This window comes from Lagopus leucura, unplaced genomic scaffold, assembly GCF_019238085.1.
Source record: "Lagopus leucura isolate 7727_CA_CO unplaced genomic scaffold, USGS_WTPT01 Super-Scaffold_73, whole genome shotgun sequence".
Taxonomy (NCBI): Eukaryota; Metazoa; Chordata; class Aves; order Galliformes; family Phasianidae; genus Lagopus; species Lagopus leucura.
This window is the reverse complement of record NW_024962252.1, coordinates 61664620-61687918: the sequence shown is the minus strand read 5'-3', so window position 1 is coordinate 61687918 and position 23299 is coordinate 61664620. Positions and strand designations below refer to the sequence as shown.

The window sequence follows — 23299 nt, the reverse complement described above, 5'->3', positions numbered from 1 at the left end:
TTTTTAGTTACATTTCTTCCTGATTAAGTGAGAAAAAGAAAAGCCACTGAAATATTTTCTGTGTGTTATATATTCACTGCAGTAGATTTGCTGCATGTTTTTACCTGGATGCTCAGCATCATATCTATTAAAAACTAATACTGTACGCCATTCATAAAACCACAGTAGTACATTTCATTACCTGCTTATGCTAAAGAACAAAGATTGTAAAAATATTTGATTCTTCAAGCTGCAATATCCCTTAGGCAGAGATTTCACAGTCCACACAAAGTAGACTGGAGTAATACAGTGCTTTGTTTATTGATCTGCAGGCTAGATGCAGAGGAAATTTAAGATTTTAGCAGAAGTATCACATTACTGTTAAATGCCTGGAAGTCTGTCTGGAGTCGTCTCCTATATCCTGCCCTGAACTGAGCTTTATTTCACAAGCTTTCAGTACTTACTGGAAGCATTTAAAAAAGAGGAAGACTGGCTTTTTACACAAGCAGACAGTGACAGCACAAACGGGAACGGTTTTAAACAAGAAGAGATTTAAATTAAATATTAGGAGGAAATTCTTTATTCAGAGGAAGGTGAGGCTGCCCAGAGAAGTTGTCCATACACCATCCCTCAAAGTGTTCAAGGCCAGATTGGATGGGGCCCTGTGCAGCCAGATCTAATTGGAGAGCAACCCTGCCCACAGAAGGAGCTAAGATTTGGGTGTGCCTGAGGGTACCTTGCAGTCCAACCTGTTCTAACAAATGGCATGACTGAAGATATATATAGACTTCTTTCATTTACAATCAGGAAAATTTTAGAACATCTTAGGCAAAGGACTGCCTTCCCATAGCCAGGAGGAAGCAAATCACTGGACATCCTGGCACTCTCTTTTTAAGGAAATTGATTTTATTTCCAAATTCCAGAATGCTTGGTACATTCCACGTAATGTTCCATGCATTTCATTCCATGCATTAACTTCCAAAAACTCACTGTAATTTTCTTGGACTTCAGAATGGATGAATGGCTTATGTTTCACTCCTTATAAAGAACAGGAAAAACACCTCCAACGGTTTTTTTTTTTTTTTTTTTGTTTGTTTTGTTTTTATTATTATTATTTTTATTTCTAAATGGCTGCACACTATCATAGTAGTTTCATTTTGATCTTGACAGGATGAAGAATATGACATATTTATTTCATGCTATACAGTTTGATATTAAGATTGTTTCTACTAACCATTACTATAGCCAATGAAGTGAACACAAGTCACTAAAATCATAACCAATATTTTCATTATGCACTTATTAAAAAGATGAATGTAGAGAAACAGTAAGATGCCCTTCTGTACTGTTAGTCCTTGCAACACAGAAACTGGGAGACAAGTAATCACACTGTAAAAATGGTTGGCATTTTGAAACATTTGCCTCCTCAATCATTTTCATATTGAGACAGATGCCTGCTAATCCTAAAAAAAATCACAAGGTGGAGCTCAAGTATTGAAATAGCAGTTACATGGTTAATATTTAAAAGCAGTTACTTGGAACTCATTTAAACTCATGCTCTAATCAACTGCCATTTATAACACTCTCATCCTTTGTTTTTCCAGGGCTCATTACTGTACTTACTCACCCAGCTTTGTGCCTTGGACCTTTGACCATAAGGCTTGCATCAATAGGTCTTTTAGGGATAATATGGTCCTGAGTGGGATCCACAAACTTAAACACGTGAGATGACCCAAACTGAACCTTCATTCCACTTTGCAGCATAGTGGTTTCTGAAATACGCTGACCTTCTACGTATGTTTCCGCATCAATGTTTCTTGGGGTTACAGTAACAACTCCATCCATATTAGTGAGATCACAATGATGAGGCTGAATTCCTGGACCAAATAACTACAAACAGAAACCATTAACATGAAATAAATTACATATACAGCTTCCAGAATTAAAATAGTAGGATGGAGCTACAGCGCAGCCTATTTGTAGACTAGTAACATAACTGTGCTTGCTAAACAAACCCAACACCCTCAGCTTTTCCTCATAGGAGAGGTGCTCCAACTCTCAGTCGGACATCTGTGTCTGCTTTTTCTCCATACCTGAATGGAATTGTCATCAAATTTTTCAGTTCCAACTTCAGTGACACTTAATTGTAGACGATAAAGCTTTGGTTTATCTCTGGAGTCAGAACCATCTGTGGAACAAATGACAAATATTAATTTGCAAGTTATTTAAGCTCAAATGCACAATAATTGTCTTCCAGAAACTTAAGAGTAACAGTATTCATGAATAAAAAAAAAAGAAAAAGAACAACAAAAATGTGTTATTCACATGAGTGATATTCATTCAAGATTTGTTGTGTAATTTTAAGTTGTTCATCAGAGCCTAAAAACAGGAAAAGTAAACAGGGCACTGGCAACAAAGTGCTGTTATCTGCAAGTACAAAGAGCAAAGTAATCAGAAATTACTGTTCTGAACATACTTTCAAAAGCCTTGTATATTTCCTTGATAGTTGAAGTAATACAATTTTTGTTAACCTCTTAAGATTTCATGTATACAAATATGGCTTAAAAGTACTTTGAAAATAACTGGAAAAAAATCTGTATATTACTGTAGTAAGAATATTTACAGTTTTCAGTAAGAGCACAGACTATCAGCAACATCTACTACCAAGAAGTGACATGCTGAATTGTTTCCTATTCACAAAATATTAAAATAGGGTAATGTGAAATGAAAATCTTAAACTTTTCATTTGTTTTTAAGTCTACGACAGCTTTAGTCTTGATATACTAGTCTGTAGCACTCCTGAGCCTTGTCCTATTGATCCATATTTTCACCTCAAAAGAAAATGTGGTCAAAGATAAAGTTCGTCTTCCTCCTCACATTCTCCCCAAGTATACATTCACCAAATAAATCAAAACATAGCGGGATACACAAGATGCTGCATAGGATTTAGTTGTTGTCTTCACAGGCTAACACAGATGGATTTTGGCATATAAGTAAATCCTTCCCACTTCTCAGAAAATACTTCAGATACTAAACCAATACTGTTACTTCTGACTTCAGTCATACTGGTTTCCTCCAAGCGGAGGATGCAAAAAGAAGGCTGCAGGAAAGACTTACTTAACCGTGGACATAAAGAATGGTTTACAGTAATCCCTCCAAAATATCAGAGAGTATTATTAAAGCTATGGCCCACACAGCAATACTGCTTTCTGAAGGATGCCAGCCATTTTCAAATTCTAAATGAAAATCAATATAAACAGAACCTCCATAAATCTGATTTTTAGCATTGTTTATTACAAAAAGAACATATGCAATTTAACCGTAAGATTTCACTTATTCGATGAAGCAACTGAATCATCCTTCAACGAAAAACATTTAAACCAGTAACAGTCAACAACAGTTAAAACGTAACAGTTAAGAACATTGATAAAAGCAGAAGATACAAAGAAAGTAAAGCAACAGGATGAAAATACCAAACAAAAACAGAACACCTGAAGTGAACAGGAGGGGAATGAGTCATCAATGTGGCTTTAAATTGTATGGATACAGGTGAAAGTGTAATAGGTGCTCCTAGCAATATACTTCTGGGTGTTGTGATGTTAGTGGGACATAAAGACAACAGGCAGTTCACAGAGTAGCATTCTAAATATCAAAATTACATGCTGACACAACAGTAGCCTCCCATTACTGAACAAATTTAGAATCACTGCCATAAAATAGTAGCATGTCATCATCTATCAAGAAAATAATATTGAACACTGAGAGCGGTCAGCCCTCTAAACTTTTTTTTTTTTAAAAAAAGGTACAGGGATAAAACTCTTTTTATACCCAATATTTAAATCTACAAACATGCATCCAGTAAGACTGTACACTAAACATGGTAATACTAACACTATCTTCAGCAATTCAAACGGTGAGCATTTTAAAATTACTTAACAATGCTACTCAGAGATTATACATCTGCACCTTCAACATCATCAAATGCAGTCTTATAATACACAACTGAATTCATTTGGCTGCTTAGCCCCAAGTCTTGTTACTGTGTCTCCCCAAAACCCACATATCAAAACCTAGAGTCTCTTTCATTTATTTATTACATAATCCAAAACTCACATTTTCTCCCTCTACCCACATTCCAGTTTTAAAGAACTGTCATCCAGAAGACTCAGCTTAGAATAAACTTTGAAGAGAATTATCGCAAGTTCTATAAATGAAGAAATGTCTCTAAAAAAAAAAGACCATTTTGCTCTGGGGCAGGGGAGGCATGTAGAAGGAAGGAAAATTGCTGTATGCAGTCACGCAAAGTCCTGTATTTCCTGATTTTTGACAGCTAGATGCTCATCTAAATGTTGAGCGGAATGCATTCCTCAGAACACAATATAGCAGGCTGCATTTCTGCCCTATCTGTGGCAAAGCCCAAATGACCAAAGTCCAAGAAGGCTGTTGTTAGCCTCTAAGGTTCAAACTTCAACACTTCTGCTCATTTGAAAAGGAGATGCACATGATTTAAATCATATGTCTTAAGATACAGAAGTTGTGCAGTAAAAATAATAGTACAAGGTTTTGTATCTAACAGAATAATTATTTCCTTTTAATACTGTCAAGTTCTTTGGTCAAAGTTCTCGGGAAGATGGGCATTAATAAACAATACTAGAAAAGAAACAAAAGGTATAAAGAAAACGTATGAATCCTATCCAAAACCTGTTCGTGTTATATGTATGCATAAGGAAACACGTGGCCTGGATGGCCAGTATCCTACTTATGACATCCATGACTAAACAACACAAGCAGAGCTAACTAGGTGCAGGAAACATTTAGTGGTCTTAGTTGGTTGTTTTTTATTATTTTGGTTTTAAGTTTAAAAAATTGAATAGTAACATCTGCCTCCCAGACACAAGCTGAAGAACTGAGGATGAGAAATGAAGCACTGAGTTAACCATACGTTAAACTTATCTGCCTAACAAAGTTTTACCCAGTAACACTACTAGGCTTCAAATCCATTTAGTGCAGTTGGCATTTGAAGTGTGTTTCAGAAGTTGTTTTCTCCCCCATATGGAAGTACACATGCATAGAAATATACACATCTGTGTATATTGCCTATCACAGGTTGAAAACTTTTATTTCAGAAGTTAATCCTCAATTGGAAAGGAGATCTCAATTCCAAAGACAATGCACAAATCAGTGACTTACAGAAAAGGGTTATTAAAAAATACTTCAAAGTACACTGTACAATAAGATGCATCATGAACTACTCTTCACTTATACTCACTAGTGAAATTGTTTATACAAAATCTGTTCAAACTGTGGTGCTATCACTCTCTAATACAGTTTTCATGGTTTGCTTTATGCAGTTAATATTCAATACTGCACTTCAAATAGCACCATAAAAATGTGCAGTGAGCAGAACTGAACAATCACTTGTAGTAAATTAACTCAGGAATTCTTAACATAAATACACACTTTTATGCAATAGAAAGACAGAAAAGGCCTCCCTTCATAGATATTGCTTTATACTGTAGTAATTCACAACTAGAGGGTGAATCTTACACAACTTTGGAGATGGTTTCAATTTGATTTTGCTAATCCAGCAGTTGAAATTATTCAGTGAAATAAAAAGTATCTACTTGAAATCTGACTAAACAAAACAATGTAAATCAGAAAATAGGAAATATTTAAATGAGTCCCAAGTTGAACAAAAACGCCTCCGCAGGCATTGTGCCTATTTACTTAAAATGCAGTTTAAGCTTGCATTTCTATAGTAACCCAAGAAGGAAATCTCCTACTATAGTTTAGATAGTAGGAGATTTCCTTCTTGGGTTACTATAGAAATCTAAGTTAGCACTTAAGACAATTGAAAAAGAAAAAAAAATGGGATTGACTGATTTGAAATATCAAAGTCAAAAGATAAAGTCTCCTACTGAATTTCAGACAAGATATGCACTGCTAACAGAAAGAGCCAATAGCAGACATCTGTGGTAAAGAAAGATTCAGTGAGGAATGTGGCAGACAAATAAGCTTCTTCAAACTAACGTGGAAAAGTGTTACCATGATACTGCAGTTCTGTTCTTGGAAAGAAGTTTGGCTGGGGAAATTGCTTTGGCCAAGGCTTTTAATCTTCACCAACTTTTAGTAAATCATCTTTCTTAATTGTTATATCTCCCATTACTCTCCCATTACTCTCAACTCTACAATTCATGGTTGCTTTTATGTAATGAGGCAGGAAGAAAGGTTTCAGATGTCTGGTTTTTATTTTTATTTTTAACCCTTTATGATTTTTATTTTAGACTAGCAGGATAAATCTTACAGACTATCACGAAGATATATTTTTGTCATTTTTCCTCAAACTTTAAGGATTGATTGAACAACTGAAGATAACTTTGAACTCATCAGCAGTCATAATCACTAATGATCCTAATGCCCTTTCCAACTAAAACTATTTCATGATTATATGATCACCTAGAGAGTAACACCTATTTGCAATACTGTCATATCTCACTTCAGCCTATTTCTGTTACTATCAGACTCATCTCAGCTTACTGGTTCACTTGCAAGACTGAGAATACGGAGACAACTGCTGACTACCACATTTACAGTCACAAGCTACTGAACTGCATCTATCTCATGGTGCTGAATCTGATCTTCAGCCTATGAAAGTCATAGAAACCAATCAGCAACATAAGCAGCTGTGCAGAAATGGAAAAATAAGATATGCTTCCAGTAGCAAACATAACGAATTAGTGTAATTGCACCGGATGTGGAACTGAAGTCTACCAGATTGTTCTGTAAGAATGGAACCAATGCTCTGATGGAAGTACATTTCCATCATAGCTTCATCGAGTTACTTCTGTAATATACACAAGTATATCATATATATACATTGTGAAATACATTGTTCTGCAGAGAGAGGCTCTAGAATACTAAGAACTCTTTTTCACAACCTATATACTAGTTTTGTAGGAGTCTACAAAATAAAATGAGGAAATGGATGTTAAAAAATGATATTAAAGGAAATCACACTTTGCTAGAAATTTCAGTACCTTGACTCCTAATGTAAGAAGCAAGTGGTTTTATGTCCTGTTTTAGCCAAATAGACAAGAACACATCCACACATTACACTTAAACGGAGAGAGAATCAAAGTAGAATCAAATGCCATAACGATTGGTAGATTAGATTATCAAATACTAAGGATAAAACTTCAGACTTCTGTTAAGTATGCCCAAATCTCTTTGATGTACGCTGTTACTGTTAGACAACAATGTAAGACTGCAATTAGAAATACAAAGGGATGTTATGGAAGACTACAAAGCAGAAATTGAGATCATTTTCTAGCGGCCAAATGCTATTTCCTATAACAAAAATCATTTGCGATGACATCTTCAATGCATCAAACATTGAGTAGCACAGTTAAGTTTCTTGACATTTACCAAACACAATTAACTGTGAATTCTGCAAGCAGATGAATCAAAGAATGATTTCTTCCTACCACAATACTGTTTGTAGATCATCCTACAAAACTTGTTAATCTTAGCTAGAAGGTTGAGCTCTTCAGATAGCAGCACATTCATGACCTATTTGATATCTATTCACCAAGAACAATTAAATTGTAGCTGACAAGCAAGATAGCTACTTCACAGAAATGGTCCCTTGGGGAAAAAAAAAAAAAGTAAGAATCAAGACAGCCTTTCATATGTCCAAAAGAAACAAAAGTTTCACAGCGAACGATGTTTTTAGTGACTAATGAGAGAACAGTATTAAATATAGCGTTACCTTCATAAGCGTGATAGTTGTAGTAGGCAAAGTGATTCCTTCTCCCTGGGGTTAGAAACACATGCAGAGGACCCAGGTGAAGGCAGCAGCAGCAGACAGATACCATGCAGAACATGCGGAAGAGGGCAGGAAAAGAAAAGACAGGAAAGGATGAAAACTGTAGCCAGACAACGCTTACCACTTTATAAGGATGAAGTGCATTTAACTCATTCAACTTTAGAAACTGCATAGTATATAAAGACATCAGTTCTACAAAGCTACTGAATAAAACAACTCCTATTATTGTTTAGGAAAGCAACAACAAGCTGTTAGAAGAAAAACTGAACAATAGGTCAGTCCCACAGGCACTGTGCAAAGGCTCAGTGGGTAGCCTTGCCACCTGTGTCATTTCAGATTGCTTTTCCTTTCTCAGTAAACAGATGTTTCACTCCACTGCCAAGGCAGCATTTTAATACAAAAGCAACTATGCTCAATGACGAGTAACAGTTCAGAGAACAATAACAGTAGAAGTACCATTTAAAAAAAAAAAAAAAAAAACACAAAAGGTGTAAAAAAAAAAAAAAAAAACAAACAAAAAAAACACCTCCAAAACATAGGTTAATCTAACTTCAGCCCATAGAACGCAAGACAAAATATATTCAACATATTTAACTGCATACTGTTAAATTCACCTTTCTATAAAACAAACAAAAGAACCAACACTGTTTGACTATAATCAGAACACATACAAAGCGTTAGAGTATCTCTTTTTAAAGAAAGGATTTCAACCTTGCTACTTGAAAGGTAAGCAACCAGACCTCAATCTGTACATCACCTGGTTTAGATATCAGAACACATCCTAGTTAGAGGTGTTAATAAAAGGAGTGGCAGATAGCTACACCACGTAAATATTTAAATTCTACATCCTGATCTTTAAACATGAAAATGACAGAAATGAGAATAAGAAATTGCATGTGTTTTAAAATTTGGTGTGTTATAAACAAACAAGCTCCCTCAGATATTCCTATGTCATAAAATTGTCAATGACAAAGAAGCCAAAAGAGTTGCAATGAAGTCTAAACTAAAGCACAGCCTTGCTAGTGATCTGAAGTTTACACACAGCCTGAAAAACATTTACTGAATGAGTTTTAGGACAAGAACATGATTTTTTAAATCAAAATTTAATATATGGCACTGTCAAATACAACTTCTAAGGTATGCTGCAATATACTTCTGAAGATAGAGTTAAGAAAAGCTTTCCTGTTTTTTCTTTTCCTCCTTCCTCCAAACAGCTATATTTTGCAATAAGAAGTAGGATTTAGATAGATATTAAGTGTTTTGAAAATGGTATACATATGTATATTTTTAATCTACCAAGAATATCTACACTTAGTTTGAAAGGCCTCAGTGTACTTAGTCCTCAAGAAGAACCAGTGAATACAGTACATCATGAGGTAAAGAGTCCTACTCATTTTAAAATCAAAGGGCATTGTATTAAACTGTTCTACTAATTACCAAGTTTTAAACCCCCAAATCCAAAGGAAGGTGACAACTGAAGGAATGGGGATATGCATTTGAAACCAAGCTAATGAAGTTTTAGTCAAACATTTCTCTCTTATTGTATTCTTTTATCCCAATATAATAGCAACATGAAGCAGCTACCTCTAGATATTTTATATTCAGAATCTGACAGGAGAAGACAACTGAAGTGATGCTCGCTTATACTCTCAACATCAGACTTGTGTTTTCAATGGAAGTCTTATTTGTAGAAAAAAAATTTATATGGCTAAATATCATCTAAATATAATCTAAATTACTAGATAAGCAGAATTCTTACCTGGACTTAGTTCTACCAGGTATGGTAGTTTCTCAGGAGGAAGGCAAGAGCCGTAGCCAGACCCGTCAACTCTCTCCTTCCCCTTTAATGGCTTTCCATCAGCTATTTTCTTGGATTTCTTTGGGACATAATCAGGAGGCCGTCTTTTCAACTGAAAGACTAGTATTCCTAAAACACAGCATTATACACCCATTGAGTCTCACTATCAGTGAAAAAGCACACTTCTAATATATATCACTTTATAAGTTTTCTATAGGATTACTTTCAGGTTACTGTGTTCCTGACATTTATGTAGTTATTTGTAAGTTAAGACTGTTCCAAAGATTAATACCTCTCCATGGTGGATAATTTGAAAACTTCAGGATGAAATGTATAATACTTCTACCGCCTAAGGATGCAGTATTATAATCAATACTGAATGAACTGGTAAATAGCTAAAGGCACCTAGTTTTAAAAGTGCCTGAAAACAAAACACTTCAAAAACAGATGTTCCAATTTCCTGCTTTACAGGCATTCACAAACATAGCTTACAATACTCAATGCACAAAAAACCTCCTAAAGCTTTTCCAACATACCTTTATCACTAGGCCATTCCCTGAATATCTGAAGTGGACACTCATCATCATCCAGAATAGTTTCTTTAGCACCTTTATCATCAGAGTGCTGAGCACCAGGAGGCAGAATGACCTAGAAAAGAACAAATGCAAGTTTTCAGAGGTGTTATTGGACACCTCTCTCTCTCTCTCTCTCTCTCTCTATATATATATATAAAACAACAGATAAAACAAGTGAATTAAGAACTTGAAATGCATTCTGCTTTCCAAGGTTTCTTCTAACTTGTGGTTAACCACACTTCCCAGAATACCAGACAAATTTAAAAACAAGGGAAAGCTAGTTACACTTAAACTAGATAAGGTCAACCTCCAGCAAACAAAATTATTTCAATTTCCAACAATCAAGAAAGTGAAAGTGAAACATCAGTGAAAGGATAGTTGAAAAAAAAGAACTGCAGTTTCTTTCACCATCTTACACACTGGAATCAGCCTTTCATTTTGCTAAAGCCATTCTGTTAAAGCAATATGTAAGTATCTTTAGAAACAGCAAGACAAGTTGGCAAAGCAAACACTGTAATACCTTTTGCATCCCTGTCACACTTAACCTCCACCTTGTCTATACCAGGAGAGTAAGTGCAAAACTAGAGCATCTGGCTGAGGCTTCATGCTGTCTAGCTTTGAGGAGGAACCTAAAATAAGCATACTTTGGGAACCAACCTCAAAGCACTCACACTTTTTATAGCTATACTCTTATGAGGCTGAGAAAGGGGAAAACCTTGATTAATTTGTTTTGACTCGAAAGGAGACATTTTCATACACGTTCACATTACTGCTTCCCAAAGCAGTAAAGCATAAAAACAGCAACAGCCAGGATTACAGCGTGACTAGCCTCTAAATCAAATATAAATCACTCATGTCTGAATTTAAATAATAAATAATAACATTTTAAAAGTCACAAAGCTTTTACTACCTCATTTGTGATCCTAACGTTATTTAAATCCATAGGAAGTTTATTTCAAATGAACTACTCCACATTGTTTCTATCTCTGAACTATGACCTAGGCAACGCCTTCCAAAATTAAGGTACATACTGACTGGTGCACAAAACCATGCTGCAGCCCTCCATAGGCTTCTAACTCTTATTTGTCACCTCCTCTCCACACCCACTGCAGTGTTAACAAAGTTCCCACAGACACACCTCAAACTTCCTTTCATCTTCTTCCAAGCAGGAAATAAGTATGTTTAAGATCACAAGTATTTAATTGAGTCATTGGTTTTTCCCTAAAAGCTTTTCTATGTAAAACCTGACTAAACATAGATCTAATTACATTATCTTTAATTAGATTTTCAAATAGACAAGATACTATGAATTCAGGAAAATATTATAATTTATAAACCAAAAGGAAACAGAAATACATCTAAACTCAAATCTTATCTTGCCAAACCACTCTCTTCTACTTCACATCCCAGATTTCAAAACTGATTATACTTACAGGATAATTTGAATTAGCTATTCAAGAAAGACTCTATTTCAAGCTTTGTACAACAACTATTTTAAAAGCACAAACCCCTCCAGATCAAGCATTAAATAGAAACCACACACCAAAATTTTGCTTACTCAAGGGCTGAACAATACAGATTGGAGAGGAAACCAAAGAAAATCCAAATGCTCTGAAATTAGAGGAAAGGTGAGAGATAAAAACACAAGGGCTACAACATGACCCTGATGTTTATTCTGCCTTGGAACTTGTATTAACATATACTCTGGCATTCCTGGCTTAACTAACAGCAGCAATAGTAAAACAGAGAAGTTGAAGAGAAATGGTCACAAAGGCAGCAATCTCCTCGTCTTTCCAGTCAGTTACTATTACTTCCATCTCATGAGAAGCGTGAGCTGATAAACTCAGACATTCCTTGCCTAAAAAAAGGTGTGTGACCTAACCTACAGCAAAGACACACAACACTACAACTGACCTTAACAGGACAGGAAGCTCCTAATCACAAAGTAATTTTAGAAACCATCTCACCCATGCTTTATTTGAATACTGCCTCCATCTCCCACAAGGCTGAGTTTCCCACATTTTAGAATAATGGAAACACACAGAATAGGTTTACACTATGATTTTGGTTTTTTTGCCTTTGCTTTCATCCTGAAAAACAGAAGGTGCTGTTAAACACCCTTTAATGAATCAGGTTTGCACATTCCCCTGCTTTCTGTAATATAGTAGGAACTCGAGATGGGTAAAAACTAGCTGAGATCATGTCTTAGCAACTAACAAACCACAAACTGAAACAACAACAACAAAAAACAACATAGTAGATCAGGAAGAATATACTCTGTTTCCTTATAATGGCATTCATAGGCATGCATATCAGAAATTCACTCCAACCTACATTTATTGATTCAAAAAAGCAATGAACCACACAGAAAATTCAGGCTAAAAATTCTAAATACAGCATCTTAAAACTTATCCTTGCAAGGCACTTTCTGTGATCAACCAATAACAGAAGGTAAAACTTGAACACTTAAATCCCTGTGATAAGTAAGGGTCAAATTTAGCTACAGAAAAAGTTATTAAATCTAGCCTTATCAAAAGTATCAAATAAAACAAACCAACCAAACAGTACTGGGACAGCTCTTCTGTAAGTTCCTCGACCATTTCTGCTTTGAGTGAATAAATAATTAAGCAAACAAACCCCTTATATCTACTGTGAATTTTAATTCATTTAAAATTCTCCTTGCAAGTTAGGAACAGAGGTTCTGCCTGTGTCCCTCAAAAAAACAAAACCAAAAACACAACGGAGCTTGTTAGAAACAAAACAAAAAACCTCAAGTATTTCATGTCTGTTTCTGTAAAAAGAAAAAAACAAAAACAAACGAAAGTCCTATTTACCATAAACTGCATGTTTTTGTTTGACATTACAAGAAGTTTACATCTTATCCTCAAGTAATTATGAATCGCAGCATGCTAAAACAAAGGTCTAATCAAGATTCCAGGAGTTAACTGGTTTGCTGCATGCCTCATGCCTTATGCCCTAAGTGAATATACACAGGTAGCATGGAAGACTGTCTAATTAATTTGACATCTTGAGACATGTGCGGTGAACCTCATATTATGCAGGGAAACACAAACCAAGTGTACTGAAACAAACAATATATACCAGAACAGACTTGCATTTACTTGATTACATGGAAAAACTTCAGAATTGGGCATAGAGATACAGCATGAAATACAACAAAGTGGAATATGAAAGAAAGCAACTAACAGGAAATAACTGTTTACAACAGAAGTTGTCAATGGTAGGCACTAACAGAAACAAACCTTACAATTTTCATGTTTCAACTGAAACTTCACAAGTGATTGCACTTGATTACTAGTAATTATGCAGCCTTACAAAGGTCTTGTGATGTAATTTAACATCTATTTTAATAGTTAAATAAATGTGAACTGCTTCAATCTTCTTGTAAGACTTGTCACCTGCCGCCCAAACAAAGCATTTACAATCCCAACATTTCCCAATAGGAAAATGAAGTTATCCAGTTCTACTGCACACTGCTTTAAACTTATAAAGTTAAAAAAAAAGTACCATGTACAAGAAAGATCTGTTTTCCCCAAAATACAATGAAGTATTTGAAATACTAAGTAAGGGAAGAAGCCCTGCCACTGGTTCGTCAGTGAAGTTATGCTAAGCTGCCATGAAACCTATTTACTGATGTATTGTAGGTTTCCAAAAAACAGAAGCAATGTTGAAAGAATTATCAGGCTGAATGTAGGATGTTTTTATATTTCCAGCAAGGAAAGCAAATTCATAGAGTATGTGGGAGGAAAAAAAAGATAGATTTTTAAGTTAAGTTAATCTAAAAATACTCAACTTCAGTAAAAAGCAAGAATCGTATTTGAAAAACCTTAATCAACAGAGGCACTCAGAAAGGCCGAACAGGTTTTAGCCAATGACTTCTGATGAGCAAAACAGTAAGGCTTTCTGCACTTGAAAGGCATTTAAAAAGATTGGCTGTTAGTCAACGAATACCACTCATATTTAAAATGTGAACAGAGAAGTTACTTAATTATAGAAATTTACAGTATAAAGAAGAGGCATCCCTCAAAAGGCAGAAGTATTCTACAAATGTGCTTTCCTGAAAATTAAGTTAAAGCAACTTACTTCAGAGCAAAGACTTGGTTAATGTTTCTCAGCATCAGTGCAACATTGCATGGACTATTTTCTACATTAAACAACCACACACAAGACTGAAGAACAAGGGGAGGTATAAGAGGGGAATGTCATTATTACAGCAGTAACTTGCAAATATTTCCCTGGTATAGAAGCATGTAATCACCTCAATAAATTCTCTGAAGCATAAATATTTCTTAATACATCATAACACCCTCTGGTTCTGAACAAAACAGTTCAATGCAAAACATTTTTCAAATTCTGAAGAAAGTTAAAATGTTTCTGCTGCAAGCTACAATCCTCTCAAAACACCAGAAAAACTAGAATGTCAATTCAGAAGCCTATTTTACAGCACTGATGACTGAGAATCATTAATTTTATTAATAGATAGACAGTATTAAGATAATAAGCATACATAGGACTACACATAGAAAATACTTCAGAGACAAAACTGAGAATCGCTTTTAAAATGTGATGTGTCATTAAAAAAAGTGCTGTAACTATTACTTTAAAAAAAAAAAACCCTTACAATAATAAAATGAGTATTTAAAATCTTAATGTAAATTAACTCTAATAGTTGAGATCACAGTTACAGGTTAATGAACATTTTCATATCACGCCATTCTCTTTCAGAAGTTAATGTGGACAGAAGTTTATAATTTTTAATCTGTACTGGTCCATGAGCCCTTTTTATACAGCTGTACCTATCAGAAAGAGTGATTCTATAAAATCCATTTAGAACTCCTAAAATAATTACATTCTGAAAGTAAGTGCAAATTTTAGTTAAACGTTTCATCTTTTCTGATATATAATGAGGGTAAGCCAACAATGAAAGGCATAAAGAACCTTTAATAATGGAGTTTGGACTAAGCAGTTCTGACTCTAAGCAGACTTCCTTATTCAAGGGAATAGGGCTTGTTCAGCCTGAAGGATGAACAGAAGGATGTAGGAAGACCTCATAGAAAGTTTATAAATATGAGGGGAATTAATTTTTTACAGGGGTAGATAGTGATAGGACACAAGTGGAATGGTTTTAAACTAAAGCAGGGAAGATTTAGATTAGATGTCAGGGAGAAGTTTTTTATTGAGAGAGGTGAGGTGCAGGAACAGGTTGTCCAGAGAGACTGCCGATGCCCCGTCCCTGGAGGTGTTTAAGGCCAGTTTGCAGGGGGCCCTGAGCAATTTAGTTTAGTGCTTGATCCAGTGGCTGGCAGCCTTGCCTGTGGCAGGGAGGTTGGAACTTAACAATCCTTGAGGTCCCAAGCCATTCTATTATTCCAAGATAGCTTATGCACAAACAGCGTGAATTTCGGTCTTTGCAGGATCAACTATTATTTTATACAACTGTGAAATATAAGTACATTTTGTGGTATCAGGCAACAGTATCAAATACAAAAACATGTTACTTTCATTATTAATGTTTACCTGTGTATCAAGCAATATTTTAAAATGAGATTTTATCTGAAAAACAATCTTTAAAAAAGAACTCTTAGTGCTGTTAAACTTTTTTTTTTTTTTGATAGCTGTTGAACTACCAAGGTCTTTCCATTCAATTTTAAGCCACTCATAAAGACAACTGTAAAATATGAAACATGAGAAGAATTATGACATAGTAACTTTACTTACACGAGCAATACAATAATCCTTGGGATTTTCCTTCTCCAAGCCATATTTCTCCAGTGCTTCAATAACTGCAAAGTCTGCAGTATCTGTAGTTGACAACAGGATTGTCTTGTATGGGATATTTGGTTTTAAACTGTCCGCATAAATTCTCAGCGTCCCACCTTGGAAACAAAATTCAATTAACACTGCTACCACAGAATAGAAAAATAAGAACAAAAATAAAAGATGGTAATTTACTGTATTTCTAACAGAATCTAAGAAAGAACTTCTTCAGAAATCATTCGGACAACACACTAATACAAGGCAGGTTACACAAAATCTCAAAATGCATTTTGACCACAGGTAAAAGCCTCCAGTGATGTTGTATTCTCCAAGAAAGCTTTTCACCCTACACTTCACCATCGTTACCACTCTTAGCGACATCAAAATGAAATAGTGAAAACAACTGGATGACAAACTATCCTCTCCCACTTTAACAGCCAGATTGCACTGATCTCTGAGACTCTCTCCTCTCTTTGAAAAGCCGATTTCAGACTCCTCTTGTAAGTAGTGTTTTCTATACCTCTACTCACTCTTCACTACTCTTCTGTGGATAGAATACTACTAAAATTGCTCCATTTGTCTTGCATGTAATGATGGTATCTATACAACTACTGTTTTCTTTATATTCACATTAACAACAGGAAATATTTGATCACTGTGATCCAAAAGATCTAACAGAGAACTCTTTGGGCAGATCCGAACAAATATTCGTTGTCATCTTGTATTTGTGCCACTGATTGCACTGCTGATTACTGAAATTGTTCATAGCAAAATGAATCATATTCATTTCAGAATGCTTCTCTGATTTGCAACATTCATAAATCTAATTCTGTCCTTGTTCAGTACTGTTAGTAAGATCAATAAGCATACTCTCTCCCAACAACTTGCCCCTAACTCACACTAGTCATAGAGTACACTCCTATGGAGTTTTACCTCTATGAATCATCTGTTCCATTACACCATACTTAACTATTACTATCTCCAGTATCTATTTGTACTTTAAGGTTAATTAAAGTCAAACTCACAGGAGCTGCTGGCCTTAAAAATATTCACTCAATTAACAGATTAACACAAATTTAACTAAAAGTAGTCTACACACCTGAGTCTGGTCTGCCATCAGAACTGCGAAATTCCTGCATTCTCTTCTCTAGTTTTTGTTGCCGCCGTCGTTTCATAACCACCTCAGGATTAGATATTGTGCGGGTGAAGCTGGTCTCAGGCATATCTTTGTAAACCTCAGCTGCAAGGCGAGAATTCTCACTGCCAAATTAATTGAAATGAAGAGAGAAAAATTGTCATTAGTACCTGAAAATATATACATGAGGGTTGCTCTGAAATAATGTCTCCTATTTCATTATGTTGCCCCATGACATCAGAGGTGGATGGTTGCTGGTATCATAGTAGAGGTTGAACCTTCTCACCAATATTCTGCTACATTTTGTTGCCGTGCAACAGATGGCAGCAGAAGGGCAGTCCGACAAAAAGGTGTCTGACATGGAAGGATGTATGAAGAGAATGTGGGTCACATTAGAAAATGGAACACATTCTCAGCTACAAAACACTATCAAATAGTGCTACTGTTCTCTTTGTATCTATTCTAGTTTCTCTGGAAGCAAGTAGGAAGCGTTACTTTCAGAGCAATCTATGTATATAGATAACCCCATCACTTCATAAAAGGCAAGTGGAATCCATACGTATAAGAGATTATTTGAGTTATTAGATGGTTTGTATTCTAACAGCACTTCTTCTAGGACTAGGATTGTTTAAGAACATGAGATAATCAGCAACCAATGTAAGTACTGATGAATGCTACCTTTCAAGAAAGAAAAGGGGTCTTCTACCTCTTACCAAAAAAAAAAAAAGATGGAGAAAAGGAACTTTACGTAACACCCTTAACTTAATTGTGAGTTACAAATCTCGCAAGTCATGTTGAAGAAGAATTAGTACATGCTTGTAGCTCATGATTTTACTTCTGCTCATGTACTTAAATATAATAGTACATTAATTTTTTAAAAATAAGATTAAGCTAAGTAACTGTACAGAATTGGAAAGCCCAATACTGACATGTGAAGAACGGTGCAAAGATGTCCATACAGAGCAGTACTACACAAAAGAAAAACAATCCTGACCTCAAAAACAAACAAAAAAAGCCAAAACAAACTGGCCTGTAGCCAGGTGATAAGTCAAATGCAGTACCTACAAGAACTACTTTCCTATCAAAAGACAGAACAGAGAAGGGAACAGAAGCAAACTAGAGTAAATGCTCAAAAACAAAAAAAGTCCAAGTCAACAAGTATGTGTCAATTTTTGCACAAGCATTAAGGTTCCTATAAAAAAGTAAGCTTTAATGCCAAAAATGAACATACAAGCCACAAAAATTGCCATTGTTTATTTTGTTTATGATAGTAAAATACCTATGTCAACCACTGCTAAATGAATAAAATGGATTTATTTGGTAGAGATAATAAATCCTTTAAAGAATTATGCAGGTTGTATGAACTGACATATGTAATGTTTACAACACTTACATATCATCCCCATGAAGAAGTCGATCATCTTTATCTGATGCTTGCCGCAGTGCCTCTTTTTCACGCCTCTTCTTTTCTTTCTTTTCTTTTTTTGAGAGAGTTCGTTTGAAATTCTGTATTACTCCTTCTTTTTCTTGTTTTTCAGGGCCATTACTCTGAGCCTTCTGAAATAAATCAGTTTAAAACAACTTCCATCATTTTTAGTCTAATTAAGTGTTATTATTGATTTTAATTTCCCAAGTAAGTCTGATTAAGATATAGTATTACTAATATGAAAAAAAATACCCCAGGCAAGTATTCTGGGACTAATACCCACAGGGATAACATAAAAGGCCAAAATAATCTCACATTCCAAAGCAAGTATGAACTGATTAAATACCTTGTACAAAGGAAGCATACCCAAGCAACAGAATTTTACTTGAATACTACCTACTGTCTACTTGGCCTCAAAGATAACCGAAACTTCCACCTACCAGTAAAATCTATTTCACCAGACAATGTTATACCTTTGTTTTCCAATACCACTGTGTTAGAACATCAAATAAGAACAAACTGTAAAATGACAAACATGAGCGAGGACAATTCTCCTAAAATGCATTTTTTCGAAATGCCCTTCCATTGCTCTCTTCTCCAATTCCTGCTCCTTGTATACTCAAGATACCTATAATACTCTGGTCATTTGCCTTCTGTGGAAAAAGTCATGAAAGATGAGAGAAAACTGATGCAGAGTCTTTTGCTTCTACCAGGAAGCAAAAAAGTCAATCTTCAATCCTTCTTCTCTGTTAATTCAATGAAAAATGAACAGCATGACTGGCAAAAGTAGAACAAGGCATCATTAATTTTCTTTCCTTGTGTCCAATAGGGGTGTATCCTGTAGTCAAAAGTAGCATAAACACCAAAAAGCTCATGAACTTATACCTAAAGCATCTTTGAAATTAGAAAGCTCTAAATCCAATAGTAAATAGAATTTAGTGCTCAGCCCAAGACAAGTTTGTCTGATTACAGCCCATTCTAAACAGCACATTTACCATAACTATAAACTTAGAATAAGAAAAAAAAGTTAGATATAATATATAATGTATACAATTAGCTGACTTCAGGAGCCAAAGCCTGATTTAAGTTCATGTTACTAATTAAATGTTTCATAACTAATACAAAAGAAATGAGAAGGAAAAAGAAAAGAACATCAAGTACACTAAAACTTCCCATCCTTCCCTTGCTGTGAGATGGAAACTAATTTCTCACAAAGAAACAGTCTTCCACCAGTTTCTTTAAGAAACCCAATGTTACTGAAGCAGGTAACAATTTTTTAGTTAAATAACCCTCTCTGGCATCCTCCTTTAAAGGCTTTGCAAAGATCCCTCTTGGGATTATCTCTTAGGCATTTAGCATCATATACTGATGGAAGATATTTTCACTTCATCTTATTAGAACAAACTTTTCTGGGTATTGCATGCTACAATACCAGACGGCTACAGGGATCCAAGTTTCACAATTAATTAGAAAGATTATAATAATGCTGCATGATGAGGGTGGTGAAGATGCACTTAAAGGATTTAAGCAGACTTGCTGCAGATATCCAAGATCATCATCCAGCAGTTTTTTTCAGGAATTAGAAAAACAGATTTCAAAAAAAGTTTTGCTATAGGAGCAAGTCCCATAAATTGCAAGACTGCTGTTGCCACTAGCATACTGCTTAAAGCCTCACCTTTGGAGGAACTGTATCATTTTCATTCTTGAGAACAAATCTTCCCTCTCGATCATCTTTGTTCCAGTTTAATTGTACAACAAGAGGCTTCTCATCCACATCTAATCTTCTTTCTTCTTCAAAAAAATGAAAAGCGTTAACAATTACGTGGCATCTCAAGAGCAAAGAGATCTAGAAACAAAGCTGCACTTTCACTGAACAGCACACAATAACACAACCACAAAATGGTAGGAGTGGGAAGGAAATTCTGGAGACAGTCCAGTCCAATGCCCCAGCTAAAGCAGGTTCCTTAGAGTGGGCTGTACAGGAAAGAATCCAGGTGGATTCTGAATATCACCAGAGAAGATGACTTCACAATCTGTCTAGGCAGCTTGCTCCAGTAATCAGTTGATGCCTTTCTAAAGGTATAGAGCCTAGTGGTGTAAGGATGCAGAGATAAATGGCTCCTTTCCAATACCCAACCCAAGTTTATCTATGTAAGACAAAAGTCCATAACACATTTGTGCATTTTCTTTATCAGAACTAAAGCTCAAGAATATAAGATTAACAATCAGAACTTGTTTCTGCAGCTAAAGTCCTTGAAACTTCATAATTTAATGAAGCTCTGAAATACTTATCTTCCTCATTTAAAATTTAACCAGTGTGACCTTGGCCCAGTAACTACTGCTCTTTAAAGACTGTAAAAAATTAAATCAGACTATAAAACAAAAATCCATTATGTACATACACTACACAAACTTCATTACATATACTACAACAGACTTCATTTAGTGTGCTGAATCCATTTTACATGAAAAAAATCTGAGAGTGTTTAAGAAAATTAAGCAGCTTCTGTTATTTTACCTCCATTTAGAAGCAGGAGGTAGTATATACACATAGCACTGATGTCTTTGCATTTGCATTTTACTTAATGTGAAAAACTCATATTGAGTGAAGTGCTTCTCTTACGAGCCACACTTTAAACACCAGGAACTTTCCCTGCAAAGGAAACTATTTTATTTTGGCTACAGATACAGTGCTAAGGGATTTAAAACAAACACAAACAACTTGAAGCAGAGAAACCATATAGTATTCATCACTTTAATCAGTGATGACACATGAACTCTTTTTTTTAATCCCTTATGACTCGCATCGAGTCATCACTCATATACCATGGAAAGTGATATACACTCCAGTAAACGTCCCTTCTTTATCTCACATTATATTAGTTTCAGTCATTCAAAAGAAGAATTAAAGACACTAGTTTCCCATAGTTTGGTAGTGACCCTCTGCACCCTACACTGCTTCCAACCTATAGCGTTTTATTGAAGAGAGGCATTACTGGGGAAGACAAATACTAGCAACAACAAAAGACTGCTTAGAAATCTAAGCTCTTCCCAGACAACACTAAAGGTTCTGCTTAGGAAACACAGCAGCTTCAGACAACAGTATATTGAACTTCCTCCAGTTTAACAGTAAAGGTATATACAACATAGGGCTACCTACAAGACCCACAACATCAGAGAACTGAGATGCACTCTCAAGTGCTCCAATTTAACACCTCCATCCTCCCACTATAAATCCAGCCTTAATCGACCGGTCCTAAAAATAGCAACACTCTCACAAATGTTAACAAGTGAGAGGATGTCAAGTACGGCACTTAATAATCATAATTAAAACTTACATGAACTGCAGGCCTAATAGACACGCTTACATTCTGAAATACCACTTCCTAGTGTAACAATTAGTAGTGACATACATAAAGCAACAAAAGAAATCAAACTCTGTTATACAGCTCAGAAACAGACAGCAAAACTTAGAGGTATTTTGGCTAAAGGTGGGCAGAAAAGTAGCACGGATGCAGGAAAGAGGACAAATAAGTACTAACCTCCACTGACATGCACCTCATAGAGCGAGTATTTCGGGGATGACAACATGCGCATGTCTGGCCGGAACTTCTCTGCAAGAGTCTCTATCACATCTTGAGTTGTGGCAGTACTTGAGACACGGATACATTTTGTTGCAAAGTTTCCAGCTGCTTTGTCTTGAAAGTAAAATCTCATCACACCATGAAATTCCAAATCCTGCAAAAAATATAAAAAAATTTTTTAAAAACCCACAAGTTTGGTTAATGGCTAGCAGTTCATAGCTCAGTTTGTTAGAAACATTTTATGAAATCCTAAGACGTTCAAATATTGCATTGGTTTTCCAAAGTCTGAGGACACCAGGGATTACTGACAAGGACATGGAAAAAAACAGGATTTTCCATTTAAAGAAATCAAGTACCCCACATTACTGCAAATATTTGAAACTTTGATCTTCGAGATTTCAAATTTCAAGTTACTTTCAGGTTTACCTGAAAAAAAAAAAAATAAAAAAAAAAATGCACACTTCTCCCCTCACACAAAAACATATCTTGAGATCAGTCCCAAGCTATTTTGTTGCCCAAACCTTGCCCTCACATCATACGTATGTAATAACAGAAGTTAAATATAATTGAGTGCAATGTGTCTCAAAGAGAACAACTTTCTATCACGGCAGTCCTGAGCATCATCTTTTCTCTCTACTTTACTTTACCTCATGCTCCTCTGCCTTAGGTTGGCATTCATAGAAACAGCCTAATGAGGAAGCTAAATCAACCAAAATGGGTTTTATTTGATATTTTCAGATAGGTTACTTTCACTATAGCTCCCTAACCACTCTGATGTTGCAAAGTTTGCTGTTTAATAAACACTGTTCGTGCCTTCACTTTCCAGAGGCTTTCTAGTAGAAATATCCTCTGGTGCTGGGTGCAGTGGCAGGTTCCATGCTAAGCACAGTTCTTTCCAGTGCTGCAACCGCTCACAGAAAAGATATCACAACATTATCTTTTACAGCAAAACCCAGAAACATTTACTGAAGCTTTTCTATCACTCCAGGAAAAAAGTATTATAACCTGCACAGTAGGATAAACCTAGATACACAGAAAAGACACATTTCACAACTGTAAACAGTGTTTTTATCATTGTGCTCTCCACTCTGCACCAACCATCCAAATGATTTGAAATCAGACAAGGCCCACACTTCACTTCTCACTGGCACTGTACAGTCCTAAAGAATAATGTAAATACACTTAATTAAAACCAAACA

The 23299-nt window shown here is 35.4% G+C and overlaps 1 protein-coding gene across 20 annotated transcripts in view; it reads right to left on the bottom strand.

The window, feature by feature from the left end:
* Positions 1–23299, bottom strand: part of AFDN (afadin, adherens junction formation factor) — a 114190-nt gene that overhangs the window by 58033 nt on the left and 32858 nt on the right. For 11 of the 20 annotated variants that reach the window (XR_006180268.1, XM_042877279.1, XM_042877337.1 and 8 more), the window contains exons 2-11: positions 22059–22254; positions 20192–20307; positions 18484–18647; positions 17055–17215; positions 15917–16074; positions 10139–10250; positions 9564–9731; positions 7748–7792; positions 2073–2167; positions 1607–1869 (exon numbers count right to left, since the gene is read on the bottom strand). Coding sequence is in view for 19 of the 20 variants with exons in the window: in XM_042877279.1 (XP_042733213.1) it covers positions 1607–1869; positions 2073–2167; positions 7748–7792; positions 9564–9731; positions 10139–10250; positions 15917–16074; positions 17055–17215; positions 18484–18647; positions 20192–20307; positions 22059–22254 (1478 nt within the window). In the remaining variant the exon portion in view is untranslated. The remainder of the gene's footprint in view (positions 1–1606; positions 1870–2072; positions 2168–7747; positions 7793–9563; positions 9732–10138; positions 10251–15916; positions 16075–17054; positions 17216–18483; positions 18648–20191; positions 20308–22058; positions 22255–23299) is intronic. The other 9 variants (XM_042877287.1, XM_042877346.1, XM_042877356.1 and 6 more) reach the window with 3 other exon arrangements.